At 47.4% G+C, this 10,797-nt stretch overlaps 1 protein-coding gene across 1 annotated transcript in view; it reads right to left on the bottom strand.

Moving 5' to 3' along the window:
• Positions 1-738: 738 nt before the first annotated feature.
• Positions 739-10,797, bottom strand: part of ST14 (suppression of tumorigenicity 14) — a gene marked incomplete at its 3' end in the record, with an annotated part of 35,450 nt that continues 25,391 nt past the window's right edge. The window contains exons 6-10 of the mRNA XM_015415808.1: positions 8,821-8,856; positions 7,602-7,839; positions 3,285-3,424; positions 2,361-2,458; positions 739-848 (exon numbers count right to left, since the gene is read on the bottom strand). Coding sequence (XP_015271294.1) covers positions 739-848; positions 2,361-2,458; positions 3,285-3,424; positions 7,602-7,839; positions 8,821-8,856 — 622 coding nt within the window. The remainder of the gene's footprint in view (positions 849-2,360; positions 2,459-3,284; positions 3,425-7,601; positions 7,840-8,820; positions 8,857-10,797) is intronic.

The following is a 10,797-nucleotide window of genomic DNA, read 5'->3' as shown; positions in this document are numbered from 1 at the left end:
AAGAGGGTTTGTTTGTCTGGAGCCTGTGGTGGCTCTTAGGACCCCTGAAGGGGAGATACACCACTCTCAAGACCCCATGACTCAATGCCTTTGTGGAGGCGGCCTACAGACGTGCCTCTTGTTCCAGCCAAAACGTCTCCAACAAAGTTTCTTTGAAACACTGAACTACTGTATTTTCAAACTGGGTGGTAAAGATATGTGAAACAGGAATCGAGAAATATGTCATCACGGTGTTACGTAATAGCGTTCTTTCCCAAATTTAATGATAGATTATTTTTTTTAAGAGCCTGAAGTGTTATAGTCTTCAAAAGAGGAACCACTTCAGTCAATCACAAATATTCCCAAATCAGAGGAAACCACACTACAGTTTGTTAGTGATTAAAGTGCAAAGCTAGGATCTGGGAGAGCCAAGTTTGAGTACCCACTCGGCCACGGAAGCTTGCTGGGTGACTCTTGGCCCGTCACACAATTTCAGCCTACTGTACCTCTCAAGGTTGTTGTGAGGAAAGACTGTCGGAGAGGAGAACAATGTAAGCTGCTTTGGGTTCCCTCACAGGAGAAAGGCGGGTTACAAATGAAGTGAATAAACAAAAAACTGAAGTTTTTAAAATCTCAAAAAGATCGCCTCAGCCGGTCACCCGATTACAGGCAACCAACGACAGCCCCAGCCCTATCACAATATTTTCATCCCAACGTCTCAAGATTGTGATCACTTGAAGTTTCCAAACAGAGCCTTACTTTGCATTGTTGACTTCCATGTAGTCCTTGGTGCAGGAACTCACTGGGACACCGGGCTCCGCAAGGAAGAAATTGTGGAAACGCACCTTCACATTCTGGTCAGGGGGAACCTAAGAACAATGTTCCAGGCCGGGGAAGGGGGGGTTAGAGGGAAGAAAGAGAGAGTGGCGTCGTTACAAACGGAGGTTTTTCTGCCATCACTGTCACCAGCTACTTCGGCGGCAGCAAAAGGAGCCAGCCAACCATGTTGCTCTCCTTCTACGCTCTAGCTGGCATCCCAACAAACATTTCCCCTGATGGGGGAGTTGCTTTTCACCAATCCCCCTCTCCCACTATAGACTGCTACTTCCCCTTGCTGTTCCTGGCAGTCCCCTGCCCCCCAGAAGCAACACTTTAGGAGGCATTTGGGGCTGCAATGGGAGGGGGGAGGAACGAAAGTCATGTTCTGTCAGCAGAAGCATTCGGTGGATTCCAAGTCTATGGCCCGTGCAAAGAGTGCCTAGAATCTGCAGCTGGTGAAGAATTTTGACATCTGTCTTAGTTGGACCATTGAAAATTGATTACTCCCATCCTGGCTTGCCTGAAATGGCTTCCCACTGGCTTCTGGGCAGACTCTGAAGGAGCCTCTAAAGCTCTAAGTAGACTGGACCTTGCATATCTTAGAGGTTACCTTCCCTAGTTTTATGTAATAATGTAGTATTCTGGTGGGCTCTTACACTGTTCCTTAAACGTCAGCATATACCAGATATTTAATCCCCAGGCTGGCCAACCAGGGATAGGGCAGATGTTTCTACAATAGTGGAGGAACCCCATAGATTTGTGGAAAAATCTGGAAAATGTATATATTAACCGCCTATCTAAAACAACCTGCAATGTTTGTGCTATGCACAGATATCGCAAAAATTTGTTTCATTCTTTCATTTACAGTCTGCTTTTCTCCGAGAGACTCAATGCAGATGTGCGAAAGCACAAGAACTGTGTTGTTGTTTTTTTAAAGGTGGGGATTATCCATGGGGAGGGAAATATGTGAGTGGGAAGGCTGGGGCAGGAGAGGGGGAGGGACAAAGCATGCAACTGGGAGGGTTGAGGAAGAGGGTAAGCAAGAGGGATTTCCCCTACCCCATGATTCCTCATGGGTCCCCGTCCTGATTCATGCGAGTTGAAAACATCCCTCCCTGCAGCTCCCATCTGCAATCAATGGAGCCATCAGAGAGACCCAAGAAGGCTGCCGTGCATCCCAGCATCGTATCTAAATCCAGTTCAGCCAAGAATCCTTTTCCCAAGGAAATTTTTGATTGAACTTTTTATCATCCCTATTAGATTCCAATTCCCGTAAGCCTCTTTTGGGGGAAAAGCAGGGGGGAAATAAGCAAATCGCCACCATGAGAACTAGAAACTTTTTTAAACAAAAGCTGGGGTTCACAGGATTGCACACAAATGCATCGGGAACTGCCCTGCATCACATACCTTCGATGTACAATATTTCCAGCTTTACGCATCCTGAAGCATCACCTTTCCCTCTTCAGTACTTGTAACATGACATACATGTTAGGCCCCCATCTGTAACGTGGCATGGAAAGCTCAAGGATAAAACCAAGTAGGCGTTCTCCCCAGCTGCTTACCTCTATGTTCCATGTGCAATTCATCAAAGGAGGATAATGACCCGGGAAATACGGAGTGGTGAAGTTTCCAGATATCCCTCTCAGGTTTCCACCGCAGGCTAGAATAAAAGGAGGGACAAAAATGAAGTTCATTCCCTTTCAGAGCATCCGGGAAAGAAAAGACAACTGCCGAGGCAGTCTCTAATGAAGTTAAGCTGGCCTCTGGAGGGACCAGATTTGCTCTAAGACACAGTGAACCCTCGAGACTAATTAAATTTCATCTACTCCCCTCAGTCTTCCGGGCTCAGCCCGACATAATCCCTGTCCGTCTCTCATTAGGAGGCATCACTAGAGAAGCTGAGAGATGCTGTTTATCACGGGTGGTGGTGGGGTTTAAGGTTGAAAAATAAATGTCTGCCCAAGGTTCCTTCCAATGTAAACAGGTATTTATCTTCAAAGGGGAGCTTGCTTAGATGCCCCCCCCCAATATTCCCATCCTCTCTCTCCAATCACTAGAGAAGCTGAGAGATGCTGTTTATCATGGGTGGTGGCGGGGTTTAAGGTTGAAAAATAAAGGTCTGCCCAAGGTTCCTGCCAATGTAAACAGGTATTTATCTTAAAAGGGGAGCTTGCTTAGATGCCCCCCCCAATATTCCCATCCTCTCTCTCCACAATTGGCCCTTCACCTCCAAAAAGAGAGCAGCTGCTGAATCCTCTCTAGGGTTGCCAACCTCCAGGTGGGGCCTGGGGATCTCCCACTTTTACAACTGATCTCCAGCTGAGAGAGATCAGTTCCCCCGGAGAAAATGGCTGCTTTGGAGGATGGACTCTGTGGCACTGGACCGAGGCCCCTGCCTTCCCCAAACCCCGCCCTCTCCCAGCTCCACCCCCAAAGTCTCCAGGTATTTTCCCACCCAGACCTGGCAACCCTAATCCTCTCCTTACTTTTCATCTTCGGCATCTGGAAGAAGTCCGCCCTGAAGCCGGGGTTTCGCCCCTCGCTGTTTGTGATCAGCACGACCAGCATCACGTTTTGCGAGGAGACGAAGGTCAGGTTGTAGGATAGGCTGTAGCTGCCACACAGTCTGGGGAAGAGAGAAGCGCAAAAGAGAGTGAGTGCCCCTGTCATGATCCTGGGCCTACAGGCTCTAGGGAGGCCTAGTGGCTCCAGGGAAGCCTGCACTGGAGTACCTCTCAGGGCCTACATTTCCCAGGTTCCCTCTGGACCCTGTGATTGGGTAACAGGGGATTTTGGAGGGGAAACTACACCAGCAGGAAAGCAGGGGGTGGTGCCTGGGAAGAAGGAACAAAAGGCCTTGTCCAAGGCGGGAGGGGGTTCACTCCCGGGGACCAGGGCTGGTGAGGCTGCTACAGAAAGAGGGATCCCTCATCCAAAAGGGGTGAGCCAGTCTGAGACCAGGTACCTAGGGAAGGCCAGGACCGTACAGTCAGATGTGTTAGGATTTATTACTGTACTGATTTACCTACCTTTACTGTGCTCATTTTTTCTAAACATTATTAAAGTTGCTGTTAAATCTCTTTTAACTAAAAATAGGTTATTACTCTGCCTGGGTCCTCACGCCTCATTTGGTCACGTATAAAGGGGAAACCTACAGGAAAAGTACTCTACAGGGTGGGTGCTGCTCCCAAGGAGACCCTTACCAGAGTGGTGGTGGCAGCCATTAGAGAACCTTTCTAGCCCCTGCCTGCAACAGCCCCAAGCACTTTGTGGCAACTCTTCTTCTACAGATCCCGGAAGAGTCAAGGGCCCATCCACTAGGAAGATGAATCATAGCTGGGAACAGCCATGCCGTTGAGCATGAAAAGGTGCTCTCCGTTCACAGTTCAAAACGTTCAAGATGGATTCCCCCCCCATCCCACCCCCAAATCCATCCAATACTGTACTCCCATTGAATTTCCAAAGTTGGAAGGATTTGGCACAAGATAATAGTCTTGTATCTCTCTGGTTAGCAATACATTTTACTGGATGTGCATTTTGAAGGTGGGGGGGTAGAGGTTGCCCCAAGTACCACGGCCACAGTTCTCTTGAACACACATAAAGCTGCCCTCTACTAAATCAGATCATGGCTCCATCAAGATCAGTATTGTCTACTCAGACTGGCAGCAGCTCTCCAGGGTCTCAGGCAGAGGTCTTTCACAGCACCTACTGCCTGGTCCTTTTAACTGGCGATGTCAGAGATTGAACCTGGGACATTCTGCATACAAAGCAGATGGTCTTCCATTGACCAGAGCCCCTCCCATACTCTTCAGGGTGTCTGGCTTGGCTTAATAATCATCGGTTCCGTATTGTATCTGGCTGAGCTACAGCCCTGAAGAATGGTATCAATTGTGGCTTTATTTCAGAGGAGCTCAACATCTTTGCCTCCAAAGATTAAGCAATACTAACTAACTAAAAAAAATCAGAACAGCATTAAGGACCTACCTATAGAAAAGGGCATTTTTTAAAGTTGCTTTTGCATCTTTAAAATTTAGAGGAGAGAGCTGGGCTGACTTCCTCCTTTAGTGCCACACTGTTGATAAGGGAACTAAGGGACAGATCAGAGAGTGCGTACATTAGAACATTGCTTCCTCCAACAGTGGGAAATTGCCTGGGGAGTCTGTTGGTGCATTGATGTTTGATAACAGTGTCCTTGGTGCAATGGGTTGCACGGCAAGGGTCCCCAACATGGTGCTTGCCAACACCTTTCCTTTTTGAAAGTGGGTGGGACCAAGTGGGGCTTTTGCCCAGCAAGGCTTCTGATTGGCTATTGGAGATTTGATTGACTGAACAGATTCTTTTTTTTTTAAGTTGTTTCTACAATAGCTGCCAACATAGCACCAATGATTTTCACTGCATGTAAACTGCAGCAGCCACTGGATGGCTGGCTCCGCCTCCCAGGGCAGACCTTTTTTGGCTCGGCCCACTACACAGTGTCAGAAATCCAAAGGTGCTTGGCAAGCTCAAAATGGTTGGGGACCCCTCACCCCTGGTGTATTCGGTAAAACCTAAATCTCAATTCAGCCATGAACTTGCTGGATAGCCACAGGTAAGCTACAGATCTTCTGATCACGTCTGCAGTGCTGAAGATGATTCTGCCCTGCTTACCCCACAAGCCTGAGCTAATGCAGAAAGTGCGCTCCAAAATGTGATGCTGCTGGAAATCTCTACAGCAAATTCAGGGCATGTCAACAAAGCCTGAATTTCAGCACCAAGGAAGGTGGGGTGGAAGGACAAAGGTCATAGTTCACTATGAGTTACGCTTGTGAACTTTTTATGTGTGTTTTATGAACACTTTGGTTTGTTGCTTTCCTGACAAGAACACTCAAGCTCTACACAGACTGACTCCGGAACACCCTCCAATTCAGGAGAAGTTTCAGAATCCTCTCTTTTTTTCCCCCACAGACATTTCAAATTAGAAGATTTTGTCAATCCTTCTGGGGAATAAAATCCTGGTACCACACTTTTAAAGGTAAAGGTTCCCTTGCTTGAAAGCCAGTCGAATCCGACTCTGGGGTTGCGGTGCTCATCTCCGTTTCAAAGCCGAAGAGCCAGCGCTGTCTGAAGATGTTTCCATGGTCATGTGGCCGGCATGACTAAACACCAAGGTGCACGGAACGCTGTTACCTTCCCACCGAAGTGGTACCTATTTATCTACTTGCAATTTCTTGCTTTCGAACTGCTAGGTTGGCAGGAGCTGGAACTAGAGACGGGAGCTCACTCCGTCATGCGGCAACTCGGGTCTCGAACTGCTGAACTACTGACCTTCCACAGCCTGCAGTTCAGCGTCTTAACCACTTGAGCCACCGCAGCTCAAGAAATTCGGTGGGAAGGTAACAGCGTTCCGTGCGCCTTGGTGTCTAGTCATGCCAGCCACATGACCACGGAAACGTCTTCGGACAGCGCTGGCTCTTTGGCTTTGAAATGGAGATGAGCACCGCAACCCTAGAGTCGGACTCGACTGGCTTTCGAGCAAGGGAACCTTTACCTTTACCACACTTTTAGCCCAGCCTAGCCCAGTCTTGTCAGATCTCAAAAGCTAAGCGGGATCAGCCCTCGTCACTATTTGGATGGGAGACCACCAAGGAAGACCAGAGTCACTACACAGAGGCAGGCAATGGCAAACCACCTCTCAATGTCTCTTGCCTTGGAAACCCCACCAGGTAACCATAAATCACCTGTGACTTGATGCCGCCCTCCCCCCCAAAAAGGAAAAGCACTTTCCACCAGCTTCTTTGGAAGTATCTCCCCACCCCCAATATTCGACATAACATCCACCACATTCCTGTAACTCCTGCTGCTCCACCGCAGTCATTCCTCTCCTCTGGAGTTTTCCAGTCAGTGATGGCCAAATATTTTGCCAACTGTGCCACACATCAAGTACAAAGTCAGAAGCTGGCAAAATTCAACAAACTCTGGACATCTTGTTGGTCTTCAAGGTGTTATTGGACTTGAACCTTCCTGCTCTGCTGCAGACATATTCAGCTACCCATCTAAAGTAGGAGACTGGTGCCACCAGTCCTTATAAAGCCTCTTGAACCTCAGGGTATGATTCAGCACAGTATTGGAGAAGCAGGCTACAGTACATATGTCACACTGCCACCATCTAGGCCGCAGGTGAGGCTTTACTCCAGCAAGGCTTCTGATTGGCTGTGCAGATTTTTAAAAATGTGCTGTAGTAGTCGCAGCTGCTGCCAATGCAACGAGGATCTTTACCATGTGACTGAAGGTAAGCTGTGGCAGCCATTTTGTGGTTGGTTCCACCTCCTGCGGCAGCCATTTTGTGGCGACACACACTACACTGTGTCAGAATTCCAAAGGTGCCCACTGGCTCAGAAAGGTTGGGGACCCCTGACTTCCATTGTTATATTTATGATATCCACATACTATATACAGATATCTGGAAATGAGATCCTTGTTCCTATTGGCTATCAGCCAACTTCTTGACCTTAAGATAGAATCCTATTTGCTACAGGGCTTGTGTGAAAAATCTAGGATCTCACCACCTTGGGCAGGTAGCCGAGCGTACAGGATACAAACCTTTTAAATAAACAGATAATATAGAAATAGAACCGGGGATTTTATCCTCACAGTGGGCCATATAAAACAGCTCTTCTCATCCGGCTGTCAGAAGTCACTGCAAGTGTGGGAAGGGGTTCCTTACAATCCTGAATGCTCCCTCCATTCCCACCCCCCAACTCATATAGCTTACCCAGGGAGGCCCGGTTCCTGCCCCACTAGCTTTAATAGGGAGACAGACTTACTTGACCATCGCACGGGGTTCCGAGGCAATAAGCGAGTCATACACCGCAACCGAGTCACCCCCCGATTTGCATGGCTCTAGGTCCATCGTCGTGAAGGTCAGGCTGATGACTGAGTCTGCGTCTGCTCTCAGCTCCCACTGACACCGTGCGTTAGATGGATACGGGCTGTTGGGAAATCCCGGCGTGGCGAAGCTGGTGATCATGCCTTCTTTCGCATGCAAGGCATACTTGCAGCCGTCTACCCAGGAGACGAGGAGGAGAGAAGAGAATGCTAAGACATCTTGGACTCAAGCAGCCACCCAACGAAGGAGGAAGGAGTGCACAATTTAAAGTGGAAATGGACTCTGAGATCTGCAGTGAGAATCAGGGCCAGGGCCAGATGGTGGTGGTGGAGGAAAGTGCCTTCAAGTGACAGCTAACTTGCGGAGACCCAGTAGGGTTTTCAAGGCAAGAAGTGTTCAGAGGTGGTTTGTCATTGCCTGGACTTCCTTGGTAGTCTCCCATCTGAATACTAACCAGGGCCAACCCTGGGTAGCTTCTGAGATCTGACAAGGCTGGGCTAGCCTGGGCCATCCAGGTCAGACCAGATAGTAGGGGGAGCAAAATCAAAGCAAGAGTTTTCCCCACCACTTTGAGATGCGAAGAATTCAGAATGTGAAATTAACACATGGAATTCACTGCCACAGGAGGTGGTGGCAGCTACAAGGATGGACAGCTTCAAGAGGGGACTGGATAAATATATGGAGCAGAGGTCCATCAGTGGCTGTTAGCCACAAGGTATAGATAGGAACTCTCAGTCTGGGGCAAGGGATGCGCTGTCTTCTTGGTGCTTGAGGGGGGCAACAGTGAGAGGGTTTCTAGTGTCCTGGCCCCACTGCTGGACCTCCTGATGGCACCTGGTATTTTTGGCCACTGTGTGACAGAGTGTTGGATTGGATGGGCCATTACCCTGATCCAACACTGGCTTCTCTTATGTTCTTATGTAAAGCAAACTTGAACAGTGGAACTTTGCTTTAGGAATTTTTGGCCACAATTTCAGTGCTAGGGGAAGTGTATTCGGTGGCTACTCTTCCAAAAATATTAGCACTTCTCCCCTCCAATAGATGGCCACCACCTCTCCAATGGACAGAAGGAACACACACCATTATTCAGAAGGTGCAACCTTTATTTTGTTTTGTTTTTTGCTATTGCTCTAAAAATGCCACTACGTTCTACTTACTGTCCTGTGAAGCCTTAATTATGTCAGCACTGGTAGCTAAAAGAGAGAGAGAGAGAGAGAAATAAGCCATTACTAATGTGTTGATTTCATCTACACCATGTAGGGGAATCCCACACAGTCAGAATACTCTGTAAACAAACCGAACACAAAGGGTGATGCATAGTTTCTTTCGTTTCCTTTTTACAGAAGCAGGCCATGAGAATCCCCTGCCAACGCAGGGTTAGAGTCATCATGACTGTAATCTTCATGTATTTCACTATCACGGCTTTCCCTCTCATGCAACGAACAGCTGTTAAGAATGTTAGGTCCGATAATACCCTTGCATGTCCTTCGTTAGGCAATGTACTAGATGAACATTTTGAACAAGGAGTGGGAGGTTGGTGGGTCAGGATCCCTGCCACTGCTTCCCAAACGTCTGCGGCCAAAACCTTATCCTCTTCTGCTTCTTGATAGAAGGCCAGGCGGTAACCTGTCTGATGCCACCAGTTGCCAGTTCTTATTTATTTGCCTGAATTTCGGGTGAGCCCTGAACAACTGTGTGAGCCCATGAAAAGTTGCAGCGGTGAACCCCAATGCATCTCCCCGTGATGCCTGATATGCTTTTTGGCCCCTACCTGTATTTCCTCCAAAGCCTCCTGGCTTTATTCCGCCTCACCAGAGCAGAAGTGCTTCTGAGGACCCCAAGAATCATCACCTTTGGGACTGCAGGGAGCCCCCATATGGAAACAGCTGCCCTCATTATAGGATGTTGATTGGTTTGGAACCTCCCAACATTCTAAGGTTGCCAGCCTCCAGGTGGGGGCTGGAGATTGTGACGACCTCCTATTGGGGAGGACTGAATTTCACTTTAAATCATACTTTGTTTATAAAATAGGTAGTTCCAGCTGCCACCAGGAAAATAAGTAGTTCCAGCTGCCACCAGGAATTTTGTTTAAATTCCAAATCCCCTTTCTGCTTCTGGTTTTGGTATTCTGACCCAGGGTCTTGGCTTTCGAGGATCTATATGGATCAGGCTTCTGGGATAAACTTAAATAAAAAGGATTTATTGAAAGAACAAATTAAGAGGTTGTTTAAACTGTAGCTGTTTAGGAAATAGGTATTTGTAAGTATGCATGTCAACTGTATCACACAGGATCTTTGTAACTTTAACTCTCTTTAAGAACTGTAGTTTCACTTTACTGATATATACTGCTTTCTCTCTCTCTAATACCACACAGCACTGACTTCACATAGAACTGGTTCCACACAGAACTTTCGGCTCTCTCTCTCTCTCTCTGACTCCACACAGGACTGTCAGAGCTCTAACTGACTGAAAATCCCACTGAACAACATCAACTGCTTTTTCTCCAACTGTCATTATTCCAACTGTCATTCTCCAATCTCTCACTGACACAACCACACAGATAATAACTCCTCCCACACTCTGTCATCCACCAATCACGGCACACTAGTTACTATCAAACATTTAAAGGGACACACACTCTCAAACAAAAGGAATCATCACAGAGATCTCCTGGGATAACAACTGATCTCAAGACTACAAAGATCAGTTCTGCTGGAGAAAATGGCTGCTTTGGTGAGTGGACTCTATGGCATTACACCTTGCTGAGGTCCTTCCCCCCCTCCAACCCTGCCCTTCCTAGGCTCCAAACCTAAAATCTCCAGGTATTTATGGTTTACATAATCTTTTAGCTGCCACAACATCTTTTTTCCATCTGCTGCAACTCTCGAATTCTCAAACATAAAACTCCATAACAACTGAACTGATCTTCAATGCAGCACATTCATCTCCAATGAATCCCATATAATTAGTGTTCTTGTTTCACTACTGGTATTCTCCGATTCATACAGGTATTGTTTGAATCAAGCGGAAAGGAGAAGAGATGACCACCAAACTAAAACAATTTTATTTCCTGCTGTCTTTTTTAGATCTAACGTAGGGTCACTGAGAACGCCAGCACTTATACAAAGGACACA

This window comes from Gekko japonicus, unplaced genomic scaffold, assembly GCF_001447785.1.
Source record: "Gekko japonicus isolate JY-2015 unplaced genomic scaffold, Gekko_japonicus_V1.1 scaffold2196, whole genome shotgun sequence".
In the NCBI taxonomy this organism is placed as follows: Eukaryota; Metazoa; Chordata; class Lepidosauria; order Squamata; family Gekkonidae; genus Gekko; species Gekko japonicus.
Note: the sequence above shows the minus strand (reverse complement) of the source record. Positions and strands in the feature narration are given on the sequence as shown.